This window comes from Aedes aegypti, chromosome 2, assembly GCF_002204515.2.
Source record: "Aedes aegypti strain LVP_AGWG chromosome 2, AaegL5.0 Primary Assembly, whole genome shotgun sequence".
NCBI lineage: Eukaryota > Metazoa > Arthropoda > Insecta > Diptera > Culicidae > Aedes > Aedes aegypti.
In genome coordinates, this window is record NC_035108.1 from 358,858,910 (window position 1) to 358,873,994 (window position 15,085).

The window sequence follows — 15,085 nt, forward strand, 5'->3', positions numbered from 1 at the left end:
CTCTATCCCCAGGACGAGGTCAACGTCAGATGACACGCAGAACGATGGATCAGCAAGTTCGACTCCCTTTGGAATCGTCCAGCCAGCAATGTTGATGTTAGCGGTAGGGAGATTGGCTGTTACCTTCGGAAGTACCAGAAAACCCATCTGGCGTGAGAACTCCGACAGCCGGGAACGGATCGTGACCACGATCCTTTGTTTGACCTTGGTTACTGCCTGACCAATGCCAAGAACCGAAATATCTACCTTACTCCGAGAAACCTTCAAACGTTGGCTGAGACGTTCGGTAATGAAATTGCTCTCCGATCCTGAATCGAGAAGAGCGCGAGCTGGAATGCGGTTACCGTCATTATCCTCAACCACGATAACTGCTGTTGCCAATAAAACCTTCGACGAGCATTGGTGCACTGAGCCTGCCACCAAGCTGTCGGTAGTTGCCATGTTAGCTACTTGTGGAGGATTTGAATTCGATTGAGTGGAAGTACTCGTGGATTGCTGAGCTTCCTTGGCTACGTTGCTGTTTTTGGTTGCTGCCCTTGCACCGGAGTCCCTTTCCGGTTTAAAACAAACTAACGTGTGATGGCGACCTTTGCAATTCCTACAGGAATACTTAGATTGACAATCCTTGGCTTGGTGTCCTGGTCTGAAGCAGTTCCTGCACAACGAATTCGAACGTAGCAACGAATCCCTATCCGTCACTGACATTCGTTGAAAAGTGCCGCACTGGAAAAGTAGGTGATTTCCGGTACATGCAAAGCAGCGCCCCCCGGACGCTTGAACCGTGTTGAAGCTATTCTTCACTGCAGAGTTCCGTTGCCTGGATGGAGGTTGGTTGGACGGCTTGTTGACCTCTGAAGTCTTGTTTGGTAGGGATTCCAGAATGCGTACTCGACGTTGGAGAAATTCCGTGAGTTCCTTCAGCGTGTCCTGTTCCTTAGTAGAAGAGAACTCTTCCCAGCTGCGACAAGTGGATGGATCCAAACGAGTCGTCAACAAGTTCACCAGTAAAAGGTCCTTATAATCACCTGGTTGTATAATCTGATCCAAAGTTTGCACGATCCTTTCGAAATTTTCAACTAAGCTGTGCAGTTCAGAGGCAGACTCCTTGGCGATAACGGGTAACGTGAGAAGAGATTGGATTTGCCTTTTCTTCAACAACTTACTATTGTTGTAACGCTTAGTCAACATACCCCATGCGACCTGATAATTAGCAGCTGTGATTTGGAGCGAGTCTATCAAAGTTTTTGGTTCCCCTTGTAGACAACCCTTCAAATAATGAAGTTTTTCTACATCGGGTAGATCTGCCTTCCAATGAATCAAGGAAGAGAACAGATCCCTAAAACTTAACCATTCATCTATCTCGCCGTTAAATGTTTGCAGCTTAATCTGCGGAAGACGCACGTGATCAAATGTGGCTGACGTTTGAGGATCACCGCGGATAGATTGGTTCAAACTAACTGGTTCTTGCCTTTCCCTAACCTGATCTGTCAAAACCGACTTAACTTCATAGTAACTATCACTAAACTCTTGCCTCTGCTTATCTAGTGGGTCACCGTCCTCTTCAATATCGTCGAAGTCCTCGTGAGATTCGATATCCACGAGGGTTGCTCCGTATCTTTCCCAAAGCTCGTCAATTTTCTCCAACCGTAGGAGGATTTGGATGGTGGAAGTACATTCCTGGATCCTTTCAGAAAATCGACGAATGTCGTGGAAGGATGCTTCAATCTGCTTCAGTTTGGTCATCAGCTGCTTCAGATTTGGTGTCTTCTTGGCAGGCGACTTCTTGGTTGGAGCCATCGTTCCTCAACTCGACAATAGTTGTACGGTAGAGAAAGAGAGGTGATGTAGTATTCTGCAGAGTCCTTTGCTACGGCGGACACACACTATTCTAAATTAACTGACCTTCACAACGAAACTTTCGCCAAATCTAGTTGAAATACACAGCGATTCCAGTCAGTCAGCATCAGAGGAGTAAACAATCTCGATTACAGTTGGAAGGAACGAAGAGGAGAGGAAACCAGCATGTAGTAATCATAAATGGTCCAGCTTCGACTGGACATATACTGTGGCGCTCACCTGGAGGAAACAGTAGCTTCACTATTGTCCAATCGATAGTGAATCGAAATTAATTGATTAGCAGTCGAATTTCAACTGCAACGTCACCAGTCGTCGTAGCTCAAAGTGATATCCAGGGATTGGTTGGGGAAAAAAGGAAAATCCAAATGTAGCATCAAAAGTATTCGGCTTCGGCCGGGCATATACTGCGGTCAACTCACCCGGAGAAACCAGCAGCGGCTCAAAACCCGGCAATAAATCCAGTAGTCCAAAATTTTCAAAAGGCATGAAACACCGAAATACTCGGTATTCAAATTAGGAATTCGTCCACAGCAACCGAAGAGGATATATATTCAATTAAAATGTGTAACTCTGTTGCCCAAGCTTCGGCAGACATATATCTAGCTCTAGTTCACTAACCTGGGCAATATACGATGGCGCCTCCTCTTCCTGTGGGTTCCCTTAGTCGGACGTGTTGGGTTGGATGCTTCAAAGGCCACAATCGGTGCTAGTTTGATTCGATGATCTTTTGCAGCAATGGTTCTCGCAGTGATGGGGCACTAGTGGCGATGAATACTCGCAACAAACCAACGACAGCACATTGCTGCTAACCCAGTTAGTCAATTGAAGGGCGATGGCAGCCCTTGGTGGTACCGATGATGGAGGCAGTCAAACCGTTGATAAGGTGGTGTGAAAATGGGGACTGGAGTGGCACATAAATGCAATGCATTCGATCCTCACTCACAGCCAGAGATACCGATGGCCGGTTCCAAGTAGTGCAGTATTACGCAAACCTCCGATTGGGATTGGCTTCCCCAGAAGCGGTTGGTCATCAATGGTCCAAATTCCGTGGTCGAAGAGCGTTAAGTCCAAGTAGAGGTTGAAAAGTGGTGTTAGAATCACGATTGTATAGGCTTCGGTAGGACATACACTAAATATATAATTACCTGGAGAAACAGGAATCCAATCCGAATTTAGTGTCCAGTCCAAACCAAAAGCTGTTCCGGGAAGTGTCCAACAATGTCCAGAAGTCCGAAAGCAGTTTCTGGAATCCAAATGGCGCTAACCCAAGCGACGCGGTAAGTCCTTGACAAAGGATCCCTTTGGGCTTTGTCACCAGCAGCTATGGCGATTCTCCGCTAATTATTCCGCGGAATGATGGCGACACTCCTTTATTCCGTGGGTCACAATGGAACAATTGTTGGATGATGAAAGGCTATTTCCAAACCCTTTTGGCGCAAATTCCTGGTTTTGGCGCGTTGATTCCTGGCCAGGTACGGTCCTCAGGTATCCGGTTCGAAGGACCAATTATGTAGGATACCTGAACCGTTCGATAGCTGGGGCTGGAAATGTTCGTAATGGTTGGATGCTCTGTAGGCCGGGTGGTTTGGTCATCCAATATTCAGGCTCAAATTTGTGAGGAACCTGCGTTTCCTGGATCAAGTTCTTCCGAATTATTCACAGCACAAAACACAACCTTACAGAAACACAGCTCTTTAATTCAACGCACATCTAACACACTACATTTATTTGGACTAACACTAACAAATCAATCTTAACTAATTGTGGTCGTGCAGGACCGCCTTCGACCGTGTTCTACCTTCTACTGCTAGATCACTCCCAATTCTGCTCTAAATATCCCCGATTTTCTCCCAAATATCCTGTGGTGAATTTGACCGCTACCTACGATTCACATGGGCTATTTTCTCCCGCTCAGATCTGCCTTCTCATAGTGCATCGGTGACGTCACGGCCTCTCGATAGAAAGCGAAAGTGATGTCTGTGGATCAACGTAGCCGGTAGCCGAGCGATTGGCAGAACAAAAGCCATATGAACTACGTCTGCCGCTTGCCGTCTGGTCAGCTCGTATGAGGTATTAGGGTGGTCCTCACAGACACTCACTACGCTTCCAATAGTTTTTTTCAAAGTTTTCTCTTATTTTTTCTTGCTTGAAGCTCACTTACACTAATTAAACGTGGCTGTTTTAGACGATGTCCGGATCTTGAAACACTGGCTCGTAATCCCGGACAGTCACTTTACACACAAATAAATGTTTATTTCGAGATTATTCAACAACAGTGCACTCACCAAACTTTTAAAATATATTTTCTCAAACACTTATGATTATAACTTGCTCTAAAAATACACTTTTCGAACTTTTTCTCCAATCAAACGATGTTCGCGCGTTCATCGATAGTCAAACTTTAGTTAGAGTTGGGCCGCGACGAAAAGACGTCCAACTTGAACACATTATTTGTTTTTATTTTTATTTATTATTTGACGATAGTTACTAGATTAAAATTAAGTGTAAAATGATTAGCATGGTTAATATTAAAAGGAGGGAATAAAACCAAGCATATTGTAACTTAATTCTAACTTTAATTTACTAATATAATCAGAGTGTCCGGATATTGGTACCGTCCGGATTTTGATTCACCACGGTACATGCTTTAAAACAGTTGTCCGGATTTCGATCCAAATGTGTCCGGTTTTAAAGACATCATTTGCATCAGGTGTCCGTATTTATAGACAAGACATGCTTCAATATTTGAATGATTTCTAAGTTAAAATCATATCTTTTACCTAAAATTTCATCACTCTCGTGAAGATCTAGATTGAAACAATGTTCAAAACACTATACATTAAGGATTTTCTAAAACAACACATTCATATTAGAATTTGAACATTTGTGTCGACTTTAGGGTCCGGGTATTGATTCACCACGGTAAATCAATTTCGGGATTGTTTTATTCAAAATCTTGATGTACAAGTGAGTCGCGAAGGACCACAAAACTCATCTCCAGTTACTTGGCTAGTTTACAGTTGCATATTTTGAACTTTGTGAATATCACTTCTAAAATAACTCAAAATCATGATCCTTTAAATCACTATAAATTTAAATCACGATAAATTTAATTTACCAAATAAAATTTCTAAACCATTTCAAAAGTTGTAACTACGTTGTACATTACTATTGAAGTAAAATAAAATCAATTTTGTTAAAAATACAAAGGAAAGTATATATCTAAGTTTTTTTTAAGTTAATTAACCCCAAAAATGATTCAATATCCACGTTAATCAATTTAGAGTTCATAAAACAATATGCTTTTTAGAATAACAGGGAACTGATATATTTTTTTTCGCAAAATTGTGAACGAAAATCGATGTAGTCGCTTTTACCCCGTGGGTGGGCGGTTTTACCCCGTCGCTAAAAATAATCGTGATATGAAATCACTTTTTCAAGCTTCAAGATTTAAATAAATTTTTACCAATACAACACCTGTGATATATTTTGATCAAGCCCAAGGCTTCAAAAAACGGCATGCTGCGTCGAATTATTGATTCTTGATTTTGATATGTGAATTAAATTGCTTGGGTCTTACCCCGTCTACCCTAATTTTTTTTTCGCACAAAGAGAAGGCTTAATCAAACTGTAACCTACATGAAAGTTTTAGTCCCATTTTGCTGGCCTAATGGATAAGGTAAAAAAAAATTTTCGCCATAGTTAAAATTTCACCTGAACATTGATAAAACCAGTGTTCATTGCATATTTGGCGTTAGACTCAGCAACCCTGCTACTAAAACACATAATTTGATCGTTTTTCAAAAACGAAAAAAATATTATTTTCGTTTCGATGTTAAATTAATCAAAACGGTCGTTAATCTGAACTTTGTTTGTTAAAAAGGACGGTCGTAAAAAGAGAGGATGAAGTGCCGCAAAGAGATCCTCGATTGAATCACGTGATCAACTTCCTCGCCTGTTCATCAGGTGCGTGATCCAACTTGATTATCCCGAAAAAAAATGTGAAACAATATAAACAAGATCGTCGTTCGCAGTCGGTGTTGTCACTTAATCTTATCCCGCCTTCTCGTTTGGATGTTGGTGCTGCTGGTGCCAAAGTGAGAAGAAGGAAACCAAAACGATCCAGCAGGGAACGACTCTCGCCCCAGTGCTGTTGTTGTGTATCTTGGAGAAAGCGAAGGTAAAAGTAAATTGCTAAGTGGGTCATTTACTTTCCTTTCCTTCGGGGGATCGTTCTTGTATAATCGTGGGGTGCGCGCTCGATCTGGCGATGGATCGGAATGGGGGATGTGGGGCGAGAGCTGAGGATGAGAAGGGAACACGATCGAGAGGCTGTCGTCGTTCAACAACGACGACAACGACAAAATGTGGTCGTTCGTGTTCTGGTGGCAATTTATTGTTGTATTGCGGCAGTGAAAGTTGTTGAGGAGACATGAGTCTGAGCTGATTTTTTAAGATGTTGTTTTGGTTTGATTGTGTCTTTCTCGAGAAGAATTTACAGCTGTTCAGCGAATATTAAAATAAAAATCAATTATTGACGCGATTTCATCGTAAGCTTGCTTGTAGAAAAATTGGCTACAAATTGATTTCTCTTGATGAGGATAATTCTCTGAATGAAGGATAAATTATGAGGATAAAAATTAAATGCATTTGCAGTACTTAAAAATATCGCCAAGAATATCTTGGTAAGAAATAATTGTTAATATGTACCATGTATTCATGTTTTGAATATTTTGGAATATATTTTTAACAGGGGCCTTCCTTAGCCGAGTGGTTAGAGTCCGCGGCTTCAAAGCAAAGCCATGCTGAGGGTGTCTGGGTTGGAATCCCGGTCGGTCCAGGATCTTTTCGTAATGGAAATTTCCTTGACTTCCCTGGGCATAGAGTATCATCGTACCTGCCACACGATGTACGAATGCGAAAATGGCAGCTTTGGCAAAAAAAGCTCTCAGTTAATAACTGTGGAAGTGCTCATATGAACACTTAGCTAAGAAGCTGGCTCTGTCCCAGTGAAGACATTAATGCCAAGAAGAAGAAGAAGATATTTTTAACAGAGCGTAATTAAATCAGTATTCATTTGCTTCTTGTGTCGCTCGAACAGTGAATGTCTTAAAAATAAGGTCGGAGTATATTACTTCTCATAGAAGTCTCCCGCGTGTTCGACTGTTCGACATCGTGATGACGAAAACCAGATTTCTGGGGATTCCGCTGGTTTCACTTGAACTCGAATAAATGCAAATCGCACCCAAACCGGGAGCCTCCCACGAGGCACACTTACAAGCAAGACGCGCGAAATGACGAACAACATTGACCCATTTCGGTGGGTGCATGGTTAATTGGCTTTCGACGAGTGGGCTGAATAAAGTGGGCTTACTTTTTTGCACGCTTCTCCTCGATTTCAGGCCAAGGAGAAATGCTGAAATGCATATGCGATCGTGAGGCCACTTCACACTCGTTATTGGGGAATGCCTTGGCGTAGGGCCTGAGGTGACACACTTGTTGAGGGAAGCTCGATCGAGGAAAACAAAGGTGAAGATGTATCGAAGCCAAACCTTAAATTTTCAAAAGCATTAATTTAGAGAATTAAACAGTCGTTCGAGCTAAAAACTTAATCGATTGGTCACCGCCAGCGTGTGACCAATCCACTAGGTTTTCAGCTCAAATGGCTGTCTGGTTCTCTAGATTTGTGCTCTTGAAAATTTTAGGTTTGACTTCGATGCATCTTCATCTTAAGTTGATGACCTATTCAAATAGAATCTTGAACATTTATGGTTGATTAGTTTCAGTTCATTCGTGTTCATAGTTTTGTTACACGAACAACTGAATGCCTGGAGTCATCCATTACAAAGGTTATTGACCAACTTCCATGGAATCGAAATACGTCCTCAATGTACCATATATCGGATGGTCTGTAATAGTCGTAATTATAGTAGCACGTGTTGTCATTTGTTGAATTAAGATAATCTTTATATCCGCGAGCGCAACAAGCACGCAGTCGTAGTACAATATCTACCGTTAACAATGACACGCACTAGAACCACAGAAACCTGCTTCGAGTATGTTTGGCGGACTTTGACTTCATATGGCGTAGCTAAACGATTGAACAGAAACTTATCATTCAGACGAAAACCAGCTTGACTAAGTTCAATGATGCCGTATGGAATTGATATTCCATATGGATGTGTAGTTTCGATACGGTTTCCCTCCTACACTACCCAGTAAACACATGACCGTTTATGATAAGGTATAAGTGAACAGTTTGCAAATAAATAAATTCATTTAATTAACAAAAGTTCAAAATGTTTCACACATCTTCTCATCCAGTTAAACAAATCACTAATCATCACTTTCCATTTTTTGATTTCTTTCCAGCAGTCAGTCGAAATTTGCGGCATTTACCGTGCGTGGTGCGGAGTTCGGGTGCCGAGGGCATCTGCATGTTTGCCATCGATTGCTTCAAAGCCAACGGCACCCACCTCGGTGTCTGCATAGACAAAATATTCTTCGGATCCTGCTGTCAAGTTCACGTAAGTATTTCCTTATTTTGTAGTTTTTCTATATTAGATTACATTTTCTGTTTTCCTTATCTTATAGGATGACAGTCTATTGTTCAAATACGAAATTACTGACAACAGTATAGACAATAACCACTCAGGTTCCCACTACCAACACCATCCAACTGTGATTGATATGAGTAAGAAACCGCCTCTAACGGAAACGATACTCCCATCGACGGCTAAGCCAAACAACACTACCAAATATGAGTTAGTTAGCACTTCATCGACAACTACCCGCCGAACGACTACGAAATTTAGCCGGAGAAATTCTACGGCCACAGCGACCACCATGAAGCTTGAACAGAAGGATGATACCCCATCCACGACTGAGTATCAAGAATTTTCCACTTTTCAGTACGTTCAAAGCAGTAAGAACCCTGGAACAGGAGAGACGGAGACAACCCGACGAACGACTACTACCAGGAGAACTCCTCCCAGGAACACAACTAAACCGTACAAGACCAGAAGACCAACGCCTAGTAGAAATACAACCAGACGACCGACTACACAGACAACGACGCCGAAATCTATTATGACGACCTTCCCAGAAGTAAAACGGAACGTGACCACGTCGTCAGCTGCTACTCGGTTACCGACAACTTCAACTGAAGCAGCTACCAGTTCATCTAATCAACCGACTACTGCCAGTTCAACAACCATTCGACGCACAACTACTCAAACACGAAAACCAACTACCACTTTGCCTCCATCGTCCGAGGAATCTACTTACTTCATTCCTTCTCGGAGACCAACAGTTCAACCACTCACACGGCCGCCGGTTCGACGAAGACCTACGACAACTGCCACAACTGTGACAGAACCCGAAACCACCAAAGCACCCCGACCCAGACCCAGACCCACAGCAGAAATCGTAACCGTACCTGCAACTTCGCTTGAACACCTTATTGAAGATCTCCTTACATCCACTGGTCAAGAACCATCTTCAATGGAAACCACCACTGGTACCACTCCAAAAGAAACACGAGAAAAGCCATCAACTACTCCACAAACTACTATCACTCAACGGAGAACAACGACGGCTAGTAGCACAACACAGTCGACGACCAGGACTAGTCCTTCGACAACTACCAGAACCACTCCGACAACAACTACGACAACCACCCCGGCTCCGACAACGACCCCTACAACCACAACCACCACGACCACAACTGAAACTCCAACAACCACGACCATCAGAACGACCAAGACTACCCCCGCAGGACGCATTACGCCTCCTGCAGACGCTGACTACCAACCAGAAACCTCGCAAACCGAAAACTCCCTGGATGAGACCACTGCTGCGGCCGGTTTGGTTACCTGGTCCAGCATAGTGGACGAACCTTCCAGCAGCGAAAAGATCCCCTCCGATCCAGGTAAGATTCACCCATCCAATTCAGAACCACATACTGCATCACTGGTCATCGTAACTAATGCCATTCGCCCATCAGCGCCAACAGGTCCCACTACGTCCAACAGTTGGATACTGATTCATACACTAACCCCGGAAGAGGTGCTCGGCGCCAATCAAACTAACAATCACAGCTCACCCACTCAAACCTCATCGTCATCCGTATCGTTGATTGACCTGGGGAATTCGGAACCCTCACCGGACATCATTCTGCCTCCACTTGATCCGCTGCTACCCGAAGCGGCCTACATCTACACCATTCATGATGAAACTAATCAAACCATATCCGGCGATCTCATCTCTCATTCGCAACTTGCATCCTCGCCATCCACAGAGGAGAGTTTACCGACTACTCCGCCTAGCATGTCCGAAGAAGCCACTACTAGCAGTAGCACATTTGTACCCACTACCACGAAAAAGACCACAACAGCTAGTGCCACTACCAGTACAACTGGTAGTCCAAGCACTTTGACCACAGAGGAGAAGCTTGCAACGACCACTAAAGTGGAGCCAACCACAACTATGATCACTACTACATCCACCGCGTCCACTAGTGAACGAACGACTTCGAGTTCCAGTACGGCTGCCACTGAGCCAATCAGTAGCAGTATTGTCACTGACACCACCCCACCGCATGTCACTAGTAGTACAAGTTTAGAATCATACACCAGTTCATTAGCCCCAACAAGCATGGTGCTCACTACTACCACTACCACAGAACAGGAGACCTCACCGGGTAATATGTTAATATGTTGTGCATGCGTTGTTAGCTTGATCCACTACTGTTTCGTTAACTGTTCTAACATTTCCGACGGAACAAGATATCCTTTAACGTCTTAACTCTCTTCCAACAACAGCTACTACCACAACGACTACTCCAGAGATTCTGATTGAAATATTCGGTCCAACGACGAGTTCACCGAAGGTCCCTACGACCACGCAGTTCTTCTCAACGGTAGATCCATCCACCGTCGAGTCCGTTACGGATTCCACAACTGAAGAAACTAGTTCCGAAGAAGGAAGTGGCAGCGAGGAAGAATCCGGCGAAGAGGAAAGCTCCAGTTACGAAAGCTACGAGTCTACCGCAGAACCGACCAGCACAACAGTGACCGAAGCGAACAGATATCCCAACACGACTTGGTCCAGCAGTTCGAGCACAGCCGCCGAAAGCACCACCGTCACCAGTACAACGACCCTCAATATCACCAGTTCGCTGCAATCGATAGCATCCATGTTCAACATCAGCACCAGTACCGGCATGCCGGTACGGTTCCCCGCAGACAATGTCAGCTCGTCCACCGCCAGCTCTACGACGGACGGAGTCACGATGTCGCCCGACTTTTCCACCTCCTCCACGTCCGGGCCACTGCTCGAGGGCATCGATTATCGTGCCGGTAAGTTCAAAACCCATTCCTAGCCTAATAACTACCAGATTCCTACCAGTTCAACACGAGATGGAAATTTGACTTATTTCACACCCGTAACTACCGTACTTTCGGGTGAAATTGATCATTTTTCACGGTTTTTCTTGTCTGTTTTCTATAATGTTAACAATGCCAAACAGCTAAATGCAGGAAAACAAGTACGAAGGTGAGCCTCATAGACTTATGTACCGAAATTTTCTAACAAATGTCATTTTAGTGTTAACTCTCTAAAATAAAAAATCAAAGGATCTCATTTCGGGGTGAAATTGATCACGTATCAATGCCATTGTTGTTAGTTTCAAAACACTTCTACATGATAAATTTGAGCTCCCTGAATCCGAATATGCTTGTCAAATTCTTAACAATGCAATATTTATATAAATAACGAATAGTTAAATTTCAAGAAAACGCGAAAAACGCCTAAATGTATGCAATTTCCTAAGGAATTCAATGATATCTAACAGAAATTCAATTATTTCAACCATATGAGCTAATTGGTACGAGTTTTGGTGATGAAATCTGGTTTGGGGCTATAGCTCAAGCATCCTCACAAACTTTCAGGTTTATACCATGTTCAAATCCTTGTTCAGAAATAGAAGTTCATAGGTGTTTGTCAATACTGCACCGTGCATGATTTTGAAATTTTACATTATTTTCTTAGTAATAAACATTCTTTAACGCAAAAAACTTCACAACACACTATTCGACAATAGTTACGACAAACAACGTTCATTTAATGCAGCTTATATTGATATTTGTGCTCTATTGCGAATAAATGAAATCGTGTGATACGATGATCAATTTCACCCTTCTGATCATTTACACCCGATTTTACGGTACCGTCAAACGGGGTGACTTGCAACACTGATTTATTTTACTACAAATTTATTTTACTACAAAACACAACTATCAGGTGAAATTTTGTTATAGACCAGCTCTGCATTCCGTATGCAGGGGTGTTCCCGGTCTACCTACAGAATTTTCATCGTATTCGGATATTCACTCTTCGTAACAATACATTGATAAGAGTATTTTTTGAAAAATTGAAACAATTTAGTGAAGCCATCTTTGAGTAATGAGCATTTAGGTTTCTGGTACTACGCTGGACAAAACTTCAAAAAACATCATCCAGATTTTTTCGCTGGCATGCCATAAAATTTGAATCACCCCTTCTGACATTTCTTGTCAACACTTTAATTTAGTTTATAGCAGAATCAAAGCAAGCTTCGTTCTAAAAATTGATATTTATTTTAGTTTTGTAAATCGAAAAAAAAAATGATTCTTATTCTAATTAAACCATTCTTCCGTTTGTGTAGGTCAAGGAAAATCGTTTGAAAGAGTAAATACGAGAAGAGATTTTCATTTATTACGATGAATCTACATGGCTTTACGTGCTGGGTTAAAACAGATGTTTAAATGTCTTCTTTAGTGAGACCATCTGCTGGGAAATCGATTTTTCATTACCACTAAACTTCCTGGTGCCTTAGCAATGAGTTTAGATGATATTATAAGTATAGTAGGTTCCTAGTTATATTTTACCATAAAATAAACAAAAAAACGGTGCAATTATGGCGATTATCGGTCAAGTTGTTTCTTGTATTCTACGTCAATGTTCTACTGGTGTTCGAAATAAGCCATGGTGTGGGAAAACTTAAACCTTTTCCTCTCCCACTTTAAAGTATTTTTTGATTTTTACAAACGAAAACAATAAAAATAATACCAAATTATTCCCATAGACTGGCTTTCTCTTTATTATGGAATATATCATGCTTACGAGTCCGGCGAGGAGAAACGTAGTGTCGAATAAGGTAACAAAAATTGACTCGCTCTTTATGTTTAAAAATAGTCGTCTAACGTTTCTCGGGGAGACAGCAACTAGTCTCGTCTCACCCGATTGTCAAAATAACAATGAGTTTGAACAAGCCTAATAGAATGTTTAAATTGGGTAACCAACCAGGTACGAGTTATGAAGTACGTTTATCTCGATGTTAATTTATTTTCAAACTTTTCAAAATGCATTTTAAACTAGTGGTCCCGGCAAACTTCGTCTTGCCATCAAGTAGGCTGTTGAAAACCGCTATGAATCGTCCCATACAAAATGACAGTTCCGTTCAGTCCCGTTTTTCCTACTTTCCCGGTGAACATCCTGGAACTTTTATACACACAAACACGTCGGAACCCTTGACGAACAAAATGGAAAAAGAATCATCCAAATCCGTTGCCCCGTTCATGAGCCATTTCGTGACATACAAACACCATTCCTATTTTATTTATATAGATTTCTGCTGGCTCCAAAATTTACGAAAAGTTCAGCATCGACTACCCAGGACTTCATCTTCTTCACTGCAGTTTTTAATTGTCCTTTTTGTATTCCTAAAAATAAATGCTATTTATATAAAATGTTTGAAGATCGAAAACTGAAGCTCCTTCAACTACCATGATATGTATAAACACATGTAAATAGAGAAAATTCTTGACAGTTCAATCAACAATCTTAATTAACAGCCTACTAAGACCAAGCTATAAAACTTGTAGACAAGACATATACAATTCAATTCACCCCCCGTAGTTTTATAGCTAGCGTGAAAACCTGGATATCCTAATTTCAAGATATCTCGAAGAATACTCAACCGATTTGTATATTTTTTTCCGAGTAGCTCCTTGTTACCTGGTATTGTACAGTCCACATTTTTTTATTTGATAGATTGACGTAAAACAAAATGGCCGCCAAAGACATTTTATATGGAGAATGTCGATTCCCCAAGAAACATAAGAATCAAAAATAGATCACCAATGATTAATATCAACACGGATTCCTAAACTAGTCTAGTGAAAAAAAAAAATGGTGTCAATGGTGCAATAATATCTAGAAACAGAAAAGTTATCGCGATTTGAATAATTTTAAGGTAAGGAATGAAGCTGCTGGTAGAAGGGTAGGGGTATCATTTAGATCTTGGTTTTAGTTGATTGAAGTTGAAAAGTGTTGTAAGTCACCTCGTTCGACGGTACGGCAGTGAAGGCAACAGCATAGAAGCGAGAGCAAATTTTTATCATTTCTCGTCGCGTTGTTTTTTACTACTACCCATTCGATCTTCATCGAGTGATGCACCTTTCTGCCCAGTGGTTATTGCCGAGGCTCACAGGATCAACTTCTATTTCATAATATGCGCGGCCGATGCCATTGAGCCGTGTAAGATGAGCTCCGTTCGAGTAATAGGGGGAACAACATAAATAATATTGATAATAGCGTGAAACCATCTTGACCTTGACGGTGGTGGTCGGGAGAAGTTCAATGCTTTAATGTGGCATCATGAGTCACGATCGGAAAGGATGGTCAGTGTTGCCACATTTCTATCTGTACCGAGGGCTCAAAAATCTTTTCTATCTGTACCAGAGATATTAAAAATCTGTACCCAAAATCTGTACCATACCCAATATAAATTTTTGAAAGAATTCGTTCAAATTCTTAATAATTTGGAAATTTAACTTATTTTTCATTTAAATAATTGCACTTTTCAAATAATTATTATAAAATTCTATGAAAAAAGTGTCCTCCAATAATAGTTTTGAGGAAATTAGTTTCGAGTTTCACGCATCTTGTTACAAAAAATGTCAATTCCAAAAATCTGTACCATTCTGTACTTTTTCGTGAAAATCTGTAATCTGTACCGTACAGAATCTGTACCAAAAACTATCAAGAAATCTGTACCTTTCCAGATAAATCTGTACTTGTGGCAACACTGAGGATGGTGAAGAACCGCAAAAGGGAGCGCGCACATGTTGGGGAAAGTTGTTAATCTCGATGGTGGCTGCTATGCTGGCTATGTTATGAAAAATGA

The 15,085-nt window shown here is 41.6% G+C and overlaps 1 protein-coding gene across 4 annotated transcripts in view; it reads left to right on the forward strand.

The window, feature by feature from the left end:
* The window catches only part of LOC5576817 (serine proteinase stubble), a 205,590-nt gene that overhangs the window by 140,540 nt on the left and 49,965 nt on the right, over positions 1-15,085 (forward strand). Inside the window, exons 1-5 of one of the 4 annotated variants that reach the window (XM_021846425.1) lie at positions 5,943-6,037; positions 8,233-8,384; positions 8,452-9,787; positions 9,863-10,558; positions 10,680-11,216. In XM_021846425.1, coding sequence (XP_021702117.1) covers positions 8,295-8,384; positions 8,452-9,787; positions 9,863-10,558; positions 10,680-11,216 — 2,659 coding nt within the window. In that variant the 5' untranslated portion in view covers positions 5,943-6,037; positions 8,233-8,294. Of the gene's footprint in view, positions 1-5,942; positions 6,038-8,232; positions 8,385-8,451; positions 9,788-9,862; positions 10,559-10,679; positions 11,217-15,085 lie in introns of those variants that run through there. The other 3 variants (XM_021846424.1, XM_021846426.1, XM_021846427.1) reach the window with 3 other exon arrangements.